General features: G+C 48.8%; 1 protein-coding gene across 1 annotated transcript in view; it reads left to right on the top strand.

Annotated features, from left to right (window-relative positions):
• FYN (FYN proto-oncogene, Src family tyrosine kinase) overlaps nucleotides 1-18,304 on the top strand; it is a 158,464-nt gene that overhangs the window by 96,307 nt on the left and 43,853 nt on the right. The window contains exons 3-6 of the mRNA XM_021712853.1: nucleotides 2,722-2,975; nucleotides 7,116-7,212; nucleotides 13,802-13,900; nucleotides 17,638-17,741. Of these exons, the coding sequence (XP_021568528.1) occupies nucleotides 2,729-2,975; nucleotides 7,116-7,212; nucleotides 13,802-13,900; nucleotides 17,638-17,741 (547 nt within the window). The 5' untranslated portion in view covers nucleotides 2,722-2,728. The remainder of the gene's footprint in view (nucleotides 1-2,721; nucleotides 2,976-7,115; nucleotides 7,213-13,801; nucleotides 13,901-17,637; nucleotides 17,742-18,304) is intronic.

Raw genomic sequence — 18,304 nt, 5'->3', positions numbered from 1 at the left:
CCCCCACACACCAGGAGGTTTAGAAGCGCAGGGTCCACTGCTGACTACAGTCCCTGAGCAAGCATTATCCTTAATGCAGAGAGAAAGCAAGGGTGAGAGAGAAACATGATGAGCCACAGAATCTTCACTCGCCTGGCTGCTGTTTTTCACAGCTGGAATCAAACAGACGGGGCCCTGCCTTCCTGAGACTTGCAGTCCACTGGACCGTGAGAAAGGTGGGCCAACCATTTTAAATATGATGCCATAGGTGAGGAGGGACATTGGGATGATATAGCACTTGGAAAGCGCGATCCTGGCCTGGGAGGGTAGGCGATCAGGGAGAGCCTCATGGAGGAAGTAGCCCCTGTTGACCGGGCTGTGAAGGATGCATACATATCTAAGCAGGGGAAGAAGTGTGTTCAAGGCCTGAAATGGGGAATCTCTGAGGAACTGAAAAGCTGGGCATATTTGAATGTACAACATGAGACAGGAAGAGGGAGAAGGAGGGAGGAGCAAGGAGAGAGGCTTCTGAGTCCACCTTGAGGGACTGATCATGGGTGGTGCCATTGACTGAGGTGAGGCGTAGAGTTGGAGTCGACTTTGGGGGGCAGGGTGATTGGACTCACGTTCGTCATCCCCCACTAACTCTAGACCAACCCCTTGGCATCCCTGGACTTTACTCAGCATCACTGAGTAAAGAGGAGTTGTCTTGGGTGCACATAAAGTATGTAATATAGTTAGGGTATTCACGTAAGACTTATTTTTTTGTGTTTTATCATAACGTTTAGAAAAATGTGAACAACATAAAACCAGTAGGAAATCCGACCTTGTTTTTGTACAATTAATCTCTCCATATCTGGTTCAATGGAAGTGGTTGCAATTCTCAGTGAGTTCTCAAGATGCTCGTCAGAAATGTTTGTTCAAATGTTGCTCTCCATGTGCTTCATTATTGAAAACAGCTGCTCACAAATGTATGTGCTGCCAATAAGCAATGTCATGAATAAGGCATGATTGTGAACTTCAAAATGGAACTACAAAGAAAATAAATGCTAAAAAACATATGATGTTAAAAGATTGTGTAGGGCCTCATTGCCTGCTGTCCTGGGCGACATGCAGCTCATGGGCTGCAGGTTGGACATGCCTAATGATTTTTTTTTATTGTTGTTGAAAGATGTCTGAAGCTAATGGAAATTTGAAAAGTAAATGAGCAGCTTTAAGTAGTTTTGTTATTGTAGGCTCTCATGATACCCTGAAAGTATACTTGAATCTCTTAGCTTTTGCCAATTTTGTCTTTTTTTTTTTTTTTTTTTTTTGAGTTGGAGTCTCATTCTGTTGCCCAGGCTGGAGTGCAGTGGCACACTCAGGGCCACCCCAGCATTGATCTGCTGGGCTCCAGTGATCCTTCTGCCTCAGCCTTCCAAGTAGCCATAACTACATGCACGTACTACCTCGCCTGGCTATTTTTGATTTATTGTAGAGATAAGGTCTCACCAAGTTTCCCAGGCTGGTCGCAAACCTGCGGGCTCAGGCAGTCCACTCACCTCAGCCTCCCAAAGTGCTGGGATTATAGGATGAGCTACTTAGCCCAGCCTTTTTGGGGGTGGGGGGGGTTGGGGTCTCTATCACCCAGGCTAGAGTACAGTGGCATCATCACGACTCGCCACAGTCTTGAACTCCTGGACTCAGGCACTCTTTCCACCTCAGCCTCCCAAGTAGCTGGTACTACAGGCACATACCACCATGCCTGGCTAATTTTTTGAGTTTTTTGTAAAGACGAGGTCTCATATGTTGCCCAGGCTGGTCTCAAACTCTTGGGCTTAAGCACCCCTCCCATCTCAGCCTCCCAGTGTGCTGGGATTACAGGCGTGGGCCACAGTGCTCTGCCTCATTCTGTCTTTCATTCACTGCTTTGTGTTGATTCTATCATCATCTTATTACTAAAAACGGATCCGTTATATGCCTGAAGACTAGGTCCCACGAGTGAGGATGTCAAGGGACTTGTTGGGGGCTGTCTTCTGGCTCACTCAATGCCCTCTTCTTGGGATGTCCTGTGTCATGATGGAACTTTGTATTCCTGTAATGTATAGACTCATTTCAGGGAGCGTATTTTTTTTTTTAGATGACTAAAGAAAGGCAGAGTTAGATTAGTGAGTTTGGCCACACTGTCTCTGGGCAGGTGTGTGTTATTGCACATTGTGAGAGGTGTTGCCTCCATGGAGGAATGCGCTTGTCAGGTCGAGGGAGCTGAGCCTCCTCCCAGCCGAGCCTCCTCCCAGCCATCCTGGCCACTGCTTTTCCTCACCCTGGAATAGCCCAGGGTGAGCCTTGTCAGCTGCCCCTCTTTAATAGTAAAGCCACCCAGTCAGGCGCAGCCACTCACATCTGTAATTCCAGCACTTTGGGAGGCCAAGGCAGGAGGATTGCTTGACCCCAGGAGTTTGAGACCAGCCTGGGAAACATAACAAGACCTTGTCTCCACAAAAAACAAAATCAAAAAGTTAGCTGGACATGGTGGTACTACACACCTGTAGTCCCAGCTACTCAGGAGGCTGAGGTGGGAGGATTGCCTGAGCCCAGGAAGTCAAGGCTGCAGTGAGCTGTGATCATGCCACTGCATTCCAGCCTGGGCGACAGACTAAGACCCCAACTCCAAAAAAAAAGAATGTGTTTTTTAAGTAGTGAAGTGACGCAGCAGCTGGGCAGCGTCCGAGCTCACGGGCCTCCTCCTTGTCTCGGCAGGAGTTTAGATATGGGCTGTGTGCAATGTAAGGACAAAGAAGCAACCAAACTGACGGAAGAGAGGGACGGCAGCCTACACCAGAGCTCCGGGTTCCGCTATGGCACAGACCCCACCCCGCAGCACTACCCCAGCTTTGGCGTGACCTCCATCCCCAACTACAACAACTTCCACGCAGCCGGGGGCCAGGGGCTCACCGTCTTCGGGGGCGTGAACTCGTCCTCTCACACAGGCACCTTGCGCACCAGAGGAGGAACAGGTAAGCCTATGGTCATGAGGGTGGAGCACGAGAGGAGGGGCAGGTGAGCTTGGGGTCGTGAGGTCAGGGACAAGGGAGCACAAGAGGAGGGACAGGGGAGCCCAGGGCCGGGAGGGCGGGGACAGGGCTGTCCTTCAATCTTTTGACAATTTAATGTTTGTGGTCCAGTCGGTCCTTTGACTAGGGTTCTCATGTTCAAGTTTTGCTTGGTTTTTTTTAAGAGTTTTTACTTTATTTTACTTTTTGTTTGCTGTGGAGATGAGGTCTCACTATGTTGCCCAGGCTGGTCTTGAACTCCTGGGCTCAAGCGATCCTCCCACCTTGGCCTCCCAAAGCACTGGGATGACAGATGTGGGCCACTGTGCCTGACCTTTGCATTTAAGTTCCAAATCAGTCTTCTCTACTAGATGAGAGGCTACAAGGAAAGCCAGAGCTTGATGTAAAATCAAAATGCCTGACCACAGGGGTGCAGGGTATCCCAAATTGCTGCTGTGTGAGGATCCTTCTCCTCTCCCCCTCACCCCAGTTTCCTGTCTTTTACACCACAAGGCTATATTTTCCTGCCATGTGTATTTGCTGACTTAGCTAATACTTTGTAAAATATCTGGCATACATTCTCAGACATATGTTTTCCAAAATATTTGTAAGTTATCTCATGCATCCTTAGTCTTCCAAATCCTCTCTCAGTCTGTGAACTATGGTAACTAGATATTTGATATTATTTTGTTTATTACGAAGGTCTGAAGGAATGTAGCATCTATTAGCTCATCTAGGAGCAGATGTCATCTGCAAAGGGGGACTCAAAAGAAACCGGAATTCGTTTCTTTAACAATTGTGTATTTATTCTTAATGTTTAAAATTCAGTCCCCTTCAAAGTATTCTCCATGGGATGCAATACACCTATTAAGACTCTTGCCACTACTCAAAGTAGTTGTTGAATGTGTCTGTTTTGATGCCTTTTAGTGCCTCTGCTGTTTTTTGTTTCACCTCTTCCACATCAGCAAAACATTTTCCCTTTGAGGACTTTTTTATCCAGGGAACCTAAAAGAAAAGTTGCTCTGGGTGAGATTGGGTGAATAGGGAGGGTGGGACACATGGGTCATGCCAACTTGAGTTAAAAACTGTTGAACACTCAGAGCAATGTGGGCAGATGTGTTGTTATGGTGGAAGAACCAGTCACCTGTTTGCCACAACTTAGGATGTTTCTTCTGCAAATCATGACGCAACCCTCTCAAAACTTCCAGATAAAAACTTGGGTTGACTGTTTGATCTGGAGGAACAAATTCTGAGTGTACTACAAGGGGCCTCCCTCCAAAAGATAATTCTGGGGTTTTTTTGGGGGGAGGGTTCTCCCTCTCATAAAACTCTGAAACAATGTAGCAGCTGTCTCATCCAGCATCAGGTGCCATTTCATCTGAGAGTGGGCACTGCCAAGACATCAGCAAGGTGTTTTGCCCCCTTCCCCTGGCAGTGTGGCATCCCAAGAGGGCCTGACCCTGGCAGTGTTGCATCCCAAGGAGGCCTGACCTCAGCAGTGTGGTGTCCCAAAGAGACCTGACTCTGGCAATGTAGTATCCCAAGGGACCTGACCCTGGCAGTGTGGCATCCCAGGGGGCCTGACCCTGGCAGTGTGGCATCCCAGGGAACCTGACCTCCAGCAGTATGGCATCCCAAGGGGGCCTGACCCCAGCAGTGTGGCATCCCAGGGACTGCCCTGAACTGTGGACACTATCTGCTTCTCTCCCGCATGTTCTGCCCGGTAGAAGAAACATGTGTTTGCCCTTGTTCTCTGGCAACTCCCTGGTTCCCTGCACTCCAGACCCAGCACAGGCAAATGAATGCCAGGTCTCTCCTGCCTTCCCAAAGGCACCTGGAAAGGAGGGAGGAAGAAGAGCAACCGACAGGCGGTCTCTGGCCATCTGTCTCTCGAGGACACAGGAGAAAAAAGAAGCCAGGAATGCCTCCAGCCTGTGCCCACCACGAGCTGCCTGAGTGCTTTGTGGCCCAGACTCAGCTCTGCTGACACAGCCAGTGTCCTCAGCCATTTGCTCATGAGTGCAAGCATGGGTCGTCAGGTGTCATTCATGAGAGTCACTGCGAGAGCTGCTTGCCTGAACCTGTGTGTCTGCACCACCCTCAGGGGCAGCCTTAGTCTAGGGGGCATCCGAGCCCTTGTGAAACTGGAAAGTGCAAACACAGTACTCCCAATGCTGGCAGCATCTTCTGCCTTGAATGAATTGGCTTCATTACACATGCGTGTCCCTTCTCCCAGCGCTGCTTTCAGTCCTTTGAGGCCAGGAGTAGTGTCTGTTCCTCTGCTACCTCCTTTGATTCTCTCCGGAACACAAAGCCCTCGACGGGCACTTAGGGGTGGTGCAAGGAGAGCAGACTGGCTGGTCTTTATGAGCCTCGCTTTCCTCAGTGGAGTGGGCTCTGCTCTGGGTTCACATTACGTAAGGAAGGGACTCTGTTAGCAGAGTGTCAAATAAGAACAGGTGTGACCTTACAGGCACCCACACTTCTGCTCTAAGCCAGTCTCTTCTTGCCTTTCAAGAAATCGAAAGAGAGGAGGTTGGTTGCCAAGTGAACCTCTCTTTGCACGGTCAGACCTCTGAATGCCAACTCTCCCACCAGAAGTCTCCTAGGGATGGGGCAGCAAGCCAAGCCCCGGCTCCCTACCCAGCCCTTGAGTAGTGCCGTGGGCACACTTGTTCTCTGGGAACTCCCGCCCAGCGCACTGGCAGCTTGGTAAAGAGAGGCCTGTGCCCTGAGTCTGCAGGCACACTGAGGCATGAGTTCAGGTGGGAAGCCACACCGCAGGTGCTGAATCATATAGTGATCAACTGCTGCTCAGAAATGACCACAAAATTCAGCAGCTGAAGGCAATACACATTTAGGCCTGGTACAATGGCTCACGCCTGTAATCCCAGCACTTTGGGAGGCTGAGGCAGGAGGATTGCTTGAGCCCAGGCGTTCAAGACCAGTGAGACTTCATCTCTACATTAATAAAATAAAATAATTTTAAAAAACAATACACATTTAATATCTCACGGTTTCTGGAATGACTTCCCTGGGCCCTCTCAGAGTCTCTCACAGAAAGACTCTACAGTTACAGTGTGTCGGCTGGGCAGTTGTCATCTCACAGTTCAGCAAAGAATAATCTGCTTCAGGCTTACTTGGTGTTGACAGCACTCAGGGCCTCGATGCCTGCTGGCCAGAGGTTCTTGGTTCTTGGCCCTGTGGCCTCGCCAACATGGCAACTTGCTTCCTCCATCAGAGGGTGCAGGCCAGAGTGGCAATAGAGGTCCGTCAAGAGGACAGAGGACCGTCCCTTGAAGCCTAATCACTGAAGGAATGTCACATCATCTTTGCACATTCCTGGCTGCAAGCAAGTCATTAGGTCCAGACCTTCCCTGGGAAGGGGCTTGCAGGAGAGCATGGATGCTGGGAGGCAGGAAGCCTTGGGGACTGGCCTAGAATCTGCCTATGAAATGGAGGAGGTCCAGGGCCACGGGGGACGCTGGACTTTGTGCACACAGGAAGGGCCTCTATGGAGAGTCACCCAAATGGGAAGACACGGGATAGGTGTGTGGGAGGTTGAGCCCCTCAGGACAGCGTGGGGAGGACGCCTTGGCAGAAGCAGAACACTGCACAAGCAGGTGCGGAGGCTGAGGTGGCACACCCCCCAGTGGGGTGTACACTGCAGGAAGGTCTTCCTGAATTCTCCTGGCTCAGGAGTCACAGCTGATGTCCCTGCTAGGCCCTGGGAGCAAGCGGTTCATTTTGCCCAGAGCCTGCCCTGGGCCCCCTGGTGGAGGAGAATGCCTCGGAGGTGGGGTCAGTCATCCTGCAGAGCTAATGCTGCCACCCATAGTTTTGACACAAGGCTAATGACCCATCCTGGTGTGCAGGGAGGAGGCTCTCAGTCCTGGGTTTTTGCCAGATCACAGAACGCTTCCCCTGCAGAGACCAAGCCACCAGCACAGCCCTGTGACGCTGCCTTTCACACATCCGTTCGGCTCTTCCTGTTAAGTGCTGCCTAGATGCAGCCCTTGAGAATGAGACTTGAGAGGAGGTTTAATGTCTTGGAATTCATCTCCCCTGTGTCCTAACCTCCACCTTCTGATTTTGTGTTGTCAGGAGTGACACTGTTTGTGGCCCTTTATGACTATGAAGCACGGACAGAAGATGACCTGAGTTTTCACAAAGGAGAAAAATTTCAGATACTGAACAGCTCGTAAGTCTGGGACAGGAGGGGCGTGCGCTTTGAAGACTGGGAAGGGGCTTTGTTAACCTGTCTGCACCACCTCGGGTGTCTAAAATGCTAGGAGACCATGTGCTGATGTCACTGGCTCATGGCACCGTGATATGAAACGAGTCTGTGACACGATGCAGCACTTTAGAGCCCTGTGTATCCAGGGAGACTTGGAGACTACCTCATAGCAAAGGCTGTGTTCTGGTTTAGGTTTGATTTAAAGACTGTAAAGGCTCCAGCCTCACCTCCACTGCCCAAGTGCCCCACGCAGCTATAGTCTCGACTGATGGGAACAGGCCTGGCCACCCACGCACATGCTCTCTGCCCAGAGATTCTCTTCACATTTCAAGCGTTCACTAGCTGGGTCTCGCTTGAGGCTGGCGACAAGTTCCTTCTACTTTTTTAAAAAACTGTTCAACTTTCCAGTGGGTGAGGCCTGAGGAGGCATGTCCCTGTGATAGAAATTTGGGAGTGTCTGAAATCTTTGTGAGTGGGAAGGATGCACGGTCTCACCCATGCGTGAGTGGCCACACTGTGTGGCCAGTAGGAACAGCTGCTGAATAAGCAGTGAAATGGCACCAAGTGTTCAGATCCTATATTCAGCGCCTCCTTAAGGAAGAGGGAATATAGGTAGGGTTTTCCCGGGTTCTAAACCTCACCTTCGTCAGATGGAGGCAGTGTGCAGGGATGAGGCCCTTCAGAAAAGCCTAGACACTGAAGAACATGGCAAGGTCTCACATCAGCATCCAGGCACCTCCGGCATCCCCATGGGGATGTGCCACCAAGTCTGGTGCTTCTGCTCTGTCTCTGAGCAGGCCGGGTGTCGTGATGGTGGAAGCCCGAAGCCTGGCTCTGCGGCCTTCTCAGACAGCCAGGGGCCATAAAGGCTGCCCACTCACATGCAAATCCCAGGGGAGGAGTGCTCTTGTCACAAGGGACCCCCTCAGGCCTAGAAATTGCCATGGTGAAAACCCACCCCCTCCTGGGGATGCCCCCTGGCTCTCAGCCGTGCACCAAGGATATGCCACCTTTCAGCAGCAAGAACCTCACCTCCAGAGGCCAACAACTCTGCTAAACATCAGAAGACACTATGTAGCCACGGGGGGGGGGGGGGGGGGGGGGTTGTTTTTATTTTGTTTTATTCCGTTTTGTTTTGTTTTGTTTTGTTTTTTGAGTCAGGGTCTCACTCTGTCACCCAGGCTGGTGTGCAGTGTCATGATCACAACTCACTGCAGCCTCGGCCTTCTGGTCTCAGGCGCTCCTTCTACCTCAGTCTCCCGAGTAGCTGGGACTGCAAGCATGCACCACCATGCCCAGCTAATTGTTTTCATTTTTTGGAAAAAACAAGGTCTCAGTGTGTTGCCCAGGCTGATCTCAAACTTCTGGCCTCAAGCAATCCTCCCACCTTGGCCTCCCAAAGTGCTGGGATTGCAGGCATGAGACACCATTAATGGTCTCATTAACAGAGGCCTTTTATAAAACTTTTTATTGAAATACATGCAGAAAAGTATTTGTATATGTACTGATGATTACACAACAGTGTGAATGTTTTACTGCCATTCAACTGAACACTTAAAAGCAATTAAAATGATTAATTTTATGTTACATACACTTTGCCACAATTTTTTACATGTATACAGTTTGCTGATTTTTCACCAACTGAACATGCCTGTGCAACAGCGCCAGGTCAAGGGCATCACTGTCGCCCCCCCGCTCCCCCCCCAGGAGCCTCCACCTGAAGCCACGGGAGTTTTAAAAATAGCAAGCAGCTGCCCTTGGTTGCAGGCTCCTGTGTGCCAGCCGGGTGCACGTTACAAATGTTCTCACTTCCTCTCCACGCAACTGCGGTGTGTCCCGTGGCCCTCACCTGACATCCCAGGAGCAGGAAGGCCTGGGTCAAGGAGCTGCTCATGGGCACAGAGCTGGCAGGCAGCAGAGTCCAGTAGACTGGAAGGTTTCTGAGACAGCATCAGATGTGAACCACCCCATCAGAAGGGACTGAGCTAGCTCAGTTCCATGAAGTCTGAGGGCCGGCAGGAGGTGGGCAGAGGGAGTCGGTTGTGATCTAATTGTCTTGCCTCCTTGTTGGGTTTGGTTCTCAGATTAAAGCTTTTTGTCGGAGTCTATTAACTTGGAATTCCAAAAACACCCCACATCCCCTCCCAGTTTATACAGTATTCCCTAAATACCAAGTTGAATTAGACAGTTTTAAACTATTTGTGAATTGTAAAAGGAAAGAGACATGGGGTGTCGGGAGGCCCCGCCCCCAGCTACCTCCTCCCTGCAGGTGGATCTGTGCACTAGTCGCAGGGTACAGGAACGTCAGTTCCCATCACTATCGGATCCATAATCTCTTCCTCTGCTAATCTGGAAAGGTCTGCGGTGTCATCAAATTGAAATTTTGGAGAAACATTTAGGGAGGATCTCATCACTATGTTGTGACTTGCATGCATGGCCTTTGGTATTTGAGAGGCTGTGCCTCCGACACTGTCTGCAGGGGAAAAGATGACAGAGGTCTTTCGCCCTGAATGTTTCTCCTTTGACCAGTGGATTCCTCATCAGTGGAATTTAAACGCCCTTTCTCAAGGTTGTAGAAAAGAAAAACAGGGTTTGGGCAGCAAATACAATATCCTGAAGTCAAGGGCAGTAACAGGGGAGGGATGATCGGGAAGAAAAACACAGCAGGACGTGGAAGTAGCTGCCTGCGGCTGCTCTCCCACCTCTCCCAACTCTGAGGACGGGGGCTGGGCAGCTGCCACCCCCCCAGTGTATGTCCTCCCACTCCCTGCCACTGTCAAGAGAAACAGACTGGAGGCCACAGGGCTGGCATTTTGTGTTTTGAAGTGCAGCATAAAACCTAGGATAAGCCTGTGTTGTGTTCCCAGAGGGGCATTTCTGCTGCCCAGCCTGTTATAAGTGCTTGGTGTGGGTGACCCGTGGTCAGTGCTTCATATGGGTGACCCATGGTAAGTGCTCAGTGTGGATGACCCATCATAAGCGCCAGTGTGGGTGACCCGTTGTAAATGCTCGGTGTGAGTGACCCCGTTGTAATTCCTCGGTGTGGGTGACCTGTTGTAAGTTAGTATAATGTACTAGGGTATTGTTAGTTGCAAAATATTTAAGCTCATTGACTTTATTCCCTGTTTCACATTTCATGACTCGTGATTTACTATCTAGAAACAGTGACTCTTTAAAATATAATAAATGTTTTACACAGAGTGGAGTAGTGGTTATTGCCTTGGACAGTTTTTTACTATCATGATCAGAAGAAATCCTGGTTTAGGGCCCCACCCTAATATTTGTCTAAATTGTCACCAATATTCTGACAGTAAGGTGGGAGTGACTATATTTGGAAAGGATTCAAAATTTATAACAAAAATGCCCCAGGCCTGGGCAGGTCAAGGCTAACTTCTGTTGGCAAGTGCCACTTTGGGGTCCATCAAGGCTCCTGGGCTCCCAGCTCGTGGGACCACAAGCCCTAGGAGCAGCTTTAGGGATTTAGGACAGGCTATTCTAATAAGTCCTTACATCAAAAGGACAGGTGGAGCTGTTATGAAGACTTACAAGTCATTCTAACCCAGTGCTAGGCTTTAAATTGTGTATTTGAATAAGAGGAAGATAACAAAGAAGATTTTACCAAGTGGGAATTAATGAAAAATCTGAACAATAAGAAAAGTTTCAAGAAATGCAGCTTCCGTAATGCTAATTGCCCACAATAATTCAAGACATAAAAGGTAGCAGTCAAGAGCCTGTTTCCTAAGTCAACATGATTTATAGACCTTTGGCTTTTGGGTGAATTTGATGCTTCTAGCTTATTACAAAGATGACTTCTTCACCTGCTCAGCCACTGTGGACAGTGTTCTGAGTCTACACCAGCCTCGGGGGCTCCACACGTGAGCTTTTCCACATAATACATTCACTCTTTGCCACCTCATGTCTCCTTTGATGGAGAAAGGGATCCTGGATCCCTAGAAAAAGAGAAATCTTTCTCACAAGTAGCTGGAAACCCTTGCAAGATTAATGGGGTCAGGAACGGAAATCATGAATTCTTGGTTCATAACTTCTGCACGAGCTGATCATTGAGTTCTGATCTGTGCTAAACTATTAGGTGCCTGGACCCAAATGAGATCGTCAGTGCTAGGTTCAAACTGGAAATGACTTCATCAATGCCAGCTCACCTGAATCCAACTGGGCTTGTCCCAACCTGCAGCAAAATGTGTTGGCTTCCTGGCCCCGTTGGCATTCTCACATCTCCTAAGACCCATGGGAGCCTTCTTTCTTCTTAATTTAATTCAATTAGAACTAACCTGTTATTGCACATTAAAAAATAAGCCTCTGCTACAAGCACTTAGTTTTTTCCTGGCCATTTTGGAGCATGTCCCAGATTGGGGGCGGGAAGGAGTGGGGGAAGCGAGAGCATGAGTATTATTTATTATGATGAAATGTCTCCATCTAGTGGAATTTCAGAGCCATAAAAATCACCATATTAGAGTGAGGATTATGTGTCCAGAGCCGTTTCCTTAACACATGTGTTTAAAGAAAAAAATAAACGTCCACATATGTTCTTAGATGATATCCTTACAAATGCATGTGTTCTTTCAGGAGGCATAGAAATGAGACCAGTCAAAACTGTTAACAGTGTTAACATGTTCAAGTTCATGATTTGAACCTGAAAGGCAGAGCAATGCCTGCGGCAGGGGGCAGCACTGTGCAAATCCCACCCGTGGGTGCCCATCTATTCTCCAGCCCGGCGGGGGTTCACAGTTGTCTGCATATACTGCGCAGCTATTCCTGGGTATGTGCAAACATCTCACAATAAAATCTGGGCATGAACGAAACTTAAGGCTATATATAAAGGACTTTCTGGTATGAGGAGTATTCTCCTTTTGATGTATTTGTTTAATAGGGTAAGAAGGAGAGACTGGGAGCCAGTTAAAAACTACTCTTTTAAAACCCTCTGCTGGCACCAGCATTTGTGTGGCAGTTCTGTTACCTGCGCCATCCCAACTTTCCCACTCCTGTGCCACAGCACACACTGCCCTGTGGCCTCGCTCTTTGCTCCATTAAATCCTGTTTGGGGTTAGTGCTCAGAGAATCGTCTTCAGAGAGCTGACTGGGAGCAAGGCTGGAGTCTGATGTGGAGGCTGGCAATCCTCTCCCTAAGCCAGTCAGTCCAGGAGGCTCTTTACCACAGCCAGAAGTCCACACGTTTTCTTTCTCGGCTGAAGGCTCTGACCCAGAGCCCAACCAAAAAAATGATTTAAAAGAGGCCTGGGGTTTCTCTTGCTGCCTCCAAGGACCAAAAAAGGAGGAGAGATGGCAGTGGGCCCCGGCAGTTATGGTCTGAGAGGTCTGACCGACTCAAAACAGCCATGCCCTCCCTGCCCTGTGCTCCTGACCACGGATGGCAATTGGAAGCTTCTGCAGCCACTCAGCCAGCGTCGACGCTACAGCCCCACAAGGTGGGCCTCGCGATGGGAACACGCCTTCCCTGCTCTGCCGCATGCAAACTTGCATGGATCTAAACGTGTGAACTTGAACCGTTCCATGTGCTCACAGACTTTCAGCAGAGAGGAGCGTCACAGGCTCACCTCTGACGTCCCCCGAGAGCTCCCCAAATGGAGACCATCCTATGACCTGCCAGCCCCACCCCGAGTTCCCACATGCCCTGGCGGCTACTCCCACCCTCCCTCTCCTGCCCCTCATCCTCAGGCCAGCACTCTGGATGTGGATGGAGCAGCCTCAGATTGAAACTGCCAGGAGGGCGTGTCCTAGAAGCATTCGTCCTTCTGCCTGCAGCAAGGTGGCCCCCCATTTTCTTGAGCCAAGCAAGGCAGTATTCAGAGTGTGTGTCCCGCTCACCAGCTCTTCTGCTGGGCTTCTCATTCCAATGGTCTGCAGCTGTGATGGGTTTTTTTTTTTCTTTTTCTTTTTTTTTTTTTTGACTCAAGGTCTCATTCTGCTGCCCAGACTGGAGTGCAGTGGCACCATCACGGCTCACCACAGCCTCAACCTCCTAGGCTCAGGCGATCCTTCCATCTCAGCCTCCTAAGTACCTGGGACTACAGGCACACACCACCACGCCCCACTGTTTTTATTTTTTGTAGAGACAAGGTCTCCCTATGTTGTCCAGACTGGTCTCAAACTCCTGGGCTCAAGCAGTCCTCCCACCTCAGCCTCTCAAAGTGCTGAGGTTACAGGCATGAGCCACCACACCTGGCCTGTGGTCTTTTTCTTAAGTAAACTGAGGCAGGATTCCTTTCCTCTCTGCCCAAGTCGGGGACACTTGCCAGGCAAAATGTCCCTCCCCCCAAGAGAGGCCTCTCGTGGCCAAGGTCCTACATTCTTACTTCACAAAGAAGGCAAGAGGTGACCCTGCATTCATCTCATGGCTGACTCGGACATAACCTTCTGACTTTCACCAAGTCGGGGGCAGGGGACCTTGTTGGAGCTTAGAGAAGTCAGGTGGCAGAGTGATGCGATGACGGTCACACGCCTCAGGCAGCACGACTCTCTGCCTGAAGGCTGCTGCACTGGCCCACATGCTCACCGCTCTCTTCTTTCTTCACAGGGAAGGAGACTGGTGGGAAGCACGCTCCCTGACCACTGGAGAGACGGGCTACATCCCCAGCAACTACGTGGCTCCGGTCGACTCGATCCAGGCAGAAGAGTAGGCTTGGTTTTATTTTCACTCAACTACTTGCTTTTAAAAGTCGGCTGCCACAATGCAATGCCATTAACACTGGGCAGGAGGGAGAAGTTCACCAGAGTGGTTAAGGGTTGGGAGAATATCAGAAGGGCCCACAAGTGCCCCCAGGTCAGGAGAAGGGACGAGGGTTATCCCTTCTGGATCGCCTCAGCATGTTGAGCTCCTTCCTAGTCTGCTACCAGGTAAATACCTGGATCAAATCACCCTGGCCACTGTTTACTACCAGAAAACTAAGTGAGCTCCAAAGAGAAGGAAAGGACTATTTGAGCACCATCACTGTAGTGTTCCCCAGGTCTTGGGACACACTGTTGAGACCCTTCTCCCTGGGCACGGAAGGAATGTCTTCAGTCTGTGATTCTCAGGTTTCTGCTATATCTGTGCAACACTTGCACTATTACTAACTTAATGCTTTTCTTTAAGCCTACTCACTTTTTATTTGTTGTTGTTGTTGTTTTAGAAACAGGATTTCACTCTCTTGCCCAGGCTGGAGTGCAGTGGCACAGTCATAGCTCACTGCAGCCTCAACCTCCTGGGCTCAGGCATTCCTTCTACCTCAACCTCCTGAGTACCTCAACCTCCTGGGAGTACAGGTTTGTGCCATCACTCCCAGCTAATTGTTTATCTTTTGAAGAGACAAGGTCTTACTATGTTGCCCAGGCTGGTCTTGAACTCCTGAGCTCAAGCAATCTTCCTGCCTCAGTCTCCTAAAATGCTGAGATTACAGGCGTGAGCCACCACCTGGCCCTGCTCACTTTTTAAAAACATACTTATTTTGAAAGGAAACTTTATATCATTACCCTAAGTGAAAACCCAATATAGCTTGGCATAGAAAGTTACTAAAAAATTTGATGAAATTCTAGCGAGAGCTGACCCAAGTTTCTAAGCCTGCAGCCTCTGCTCGAGAAAGGGTGAGGCAAGGAATAATCACAGATTAAACCAATATTTTTCTCCTGAAAGTAATCAGAAATGTCAGGATGCTGAAAGATACCCCTTCCGTGCCCCAGGTAAAAGCATCTCACACAGTGTGTCCCTCAGCTGGGAGACCCGACAGTGAATTTCAAAAGGTCCTTTCCTTTGATTTGGGACTTCACTTAGTTTCCTTGATTATAAATAGTGACCAGTGGTTATTTGGCACAGGCATTCAATTTATAGTGGTTTAAGAAGGTGGTCAAGCCAGGCTTGGTGGCTCAGCCTGTAATGCTGCACCTTTGGGAGGCTGAGGTGAGTGGATTGCCTGAGCCCGTGGGTTCAAGACCCGCCTGGGCAGCGAGACCTCATCTCTGCAATAAACCAAAAAAATCAGCTGGGCGTGGTAGCACATGCCTGTAATTCCGGCTACTTGGAAGGCTGAGGCGGAAGGATCGCCGGAGCCATTGCACTACTCCAGTCTGGGCGACAGAGTGAGACTCCAACTCAAAAAAAAAAAAAAAGAAGGTGGTCAACACGCCAAGGGGATCCAGAAGGGGACCCTTGTCCCTTCTCCTGACCTCCAGGATTACAAGGCACTCACAGAGGGAGGCAGTCAGGGTGGCTTGTGTCCCAGCCCTAACTTCTGAACTGAGGAAGACGGAGGTGGAGCGATGATTTCCTAGATGCAGGAACTTGGCCTCCTCCCTGAGGCCTTGGGGCTCACCTCTTCAGAAAGGAAGTCAGGAAAAGCCAGCCACCCAACCAGGCGTGGACTCTGACATTTAATCTTGCCGTGGATTTGTGTAAGCGTTGCCGGGGAGATTCGCCTCCACACCCAGCCAAACCTCCAGTTGGGTCGTTTTCATCTTTAATTTCCTTGTATTTTCTCTAAGAGGATCTGCTTTGTTTCTTACTCTCAAATACTCAGTGGTTCTGAGCTGTTTTTTCTCCTAGTGAATGTGTTTCATCATCAGTGAATGAAAGTATTTGTACTGAAATTTTACTTTGGAACATATTTGCAAACATCTTTCAGAATAAAAGGTACCACCAAAATGTGGCATTACTTTGATTTAACTGGCAACCTACTAGCTATATATTTAAGTTATATTTATAATGATCAACTTTTTAAATATTTTGTTTTTAAAGACCAATTTTTTTTTTTTTTTAGCCAGAGTCTCACTCTGTAATCCAGGTTGGAGTGCAGCGACATGCTCATGGCCACTGCAACCTCAACCTGCTGGGCTCAGGTGATCCTTCCTCTTCAGCCTTCCAAGTAGCTAGAACTATAGGCGTGTGTCACCACACCCAGATAATTTTTTGATTTATTGTAGAGACGAGGTCTCACCAAGTTGCCCAGGCTCGTCTCAAACCCGTGGGCTCAGGCAGTCCTCTCACCTCTGCCTCCCAAAGTGCTGAGATTACAGGCATGAGCTACCATGCCCAGCGCTAAAATATTTTTTAAAACAATGCCTATGGTTTTACATATGCTTTTAACTATCATTATCTTAAAATACTATTGTTTGGGTGCAATCCATCATTCTAACAATTTACTGCTGTTTTATACAGCATTTTAATTGGGTGTAGATACACACTCAGAAAGTCATTTCTCACAAATAATTGGTGTACTCTTCACACCAACCAGTGCCAGACCTCACCCATTCTGGTACTCTAAGAGTCACTGAGGCACTAACATGCAGGGTGTCTTTTCTTACCGTCAGCGAAACTCTTTCCTTCACAAAAGGCTTTGACAGTGAACACATGATATCTATGTTCAAGTATAATGAATTGAAATTTAATTTTAGAAACTGGATCCTTCCACAGTGAAATATTCTTCAAATTAGTCCCACGCACAGATTCCACTGGGATGATCCGGGATTCTCTCTAGGGTTCCTTGGGGCCCCTGCTGCTCCTGCAGCGTCCAGTGCTATGTGCACCGTAACTAATTACCAGGCAGCGCTTGAGGCCAGACACGTCGGGGAGGGAGCCACAGGCTGTAACATCCTGGGGTGACTTCATGTGAGGCCCTGAATGTGGCCGGGAGTGTCATTAATTTGCTCAGCGAGAAGATGAAAATGCCACGTCATCAAGTCATCTTTAAGGGAGCACTCGCCGACTAGGCACAGATCCCAAAGGCGCACAGTAATGCGTTCCTGCAGCTGTGCCAGAGGGGAGATACAGAAGCTCACAGTCCAGGGCCCTGAAAAAGGTCTTCGCTTACCAAGTCCTCATGCTTGGGGAGGAGAGAGAAAATGCAAGCACACCCCCCAGGACAGCAGTCATTCACTTAGAGATAATCCTGACTTTTTTTCATAGTTCCTGTAGGTAGGAAGTTACTAAGAATATCATGGCTTTATTCTTCATCTATTCTGACTTTTTCTAAATGCTTGATTAACAGTCTTCCTATACACTAAGACTGTGTTTTGTTATTTCCCAGGAGTTATCATTATGCCCAGAAATCAAGGGTCTTTTAGATGCGCTTGGGAGGGGTCTCTCGTGGTTGCCACTTCAGAACAAGGTCTTAGATTTCTCATTAGCGCATGCAGGCAGCAGTTTTAACACAAGCTGGTTCTTGTCATGTCTGGAGGGAAGGAAAACAAACCACAATTCAAATCTGATTTTTTCAAGCATGAGAATTGGATCAGGGATGGAACTGGGAAGAGATTGGAAGAACTGAACGGAATTAGAAATTAGTACATGCAGAGAGGCTGAGGACAGCACTGGAAGGACAGGCAGAGAAGCCAACACTGTTGATGACTGTTAGTCATTTCTTTGCTTGATCTCATTTAAAGGTGGTACTTTGGAAAACTTGGCCGAAAAGATGCTGAGCGACAGCTCTTGTCCTTTGGAAACCCAAGAGGTACCTTTCTTATCCGCGAGAGTGAAACCACCAAAGGTAAGATGAGTTGAAGAGCTGACTTGTCACTCAGATCTGCAGATTAGTCAGAGGATGAAAGACCCGTTTCTGCTGTGCAGGGACTGTAAATGGTGTATATCCTCCCTGCCTCGTGGTTGAGTTCTATTTTCAGTTTTTCCTTCAGGTTCCAGAATTGCAGGCAGCATCTAAAACCACAGAGGCGCCAACAAGGCCCTTCCCTGAAACACAGGCCCAGCAGCTTTGCTGCTCAGGGCTCACGAGATCAAGGGCTCTCAGAAGCCCTTCAGAATTGGGATTCTCTGGAAATCTTGGCTGCTCAGGTTGTTTTTGCTTTCCTTTTGTTTTCTTAATAACTGAGGACGTTCTTCCTCCAGCTGTTGTCCTTTTCAATATTTAACAGCTCATTAGAGCCCACAAGAGGAGACAGTCAAGAAGAAAAGAGTAGTATTCTGATGTCTAGTTTCAGCTTCAGATGCTACTTGTTAGAGGCATAAAAAACATTGGAAAGCAGAAACTTGACGCTTGCATGGAGAAACATCCCTGACTTTCTTGTGCATGTGCTACCTCCACCTCCCCATGTC

Source organism: Carlito syrichta, unplaced genomic scaffold, assembly GCF_000164805.1.
Source record: "Carlito syrichta isolate Samal-C Ts95f unplaced genomic scaffold, Tarsius_syrichta-2.0.1 Scaffold303669, whole genome shotgun sequence".
NCBI classification, from domain to species: Eukaryota; Metazoa; Chordata; class Mammalia; order Primates; family Tarsiidae; genus Carlito; species Carlito syrichta.
This window is presented reverse-complemented; position numbering and strand designations above follow the sequence as displayed.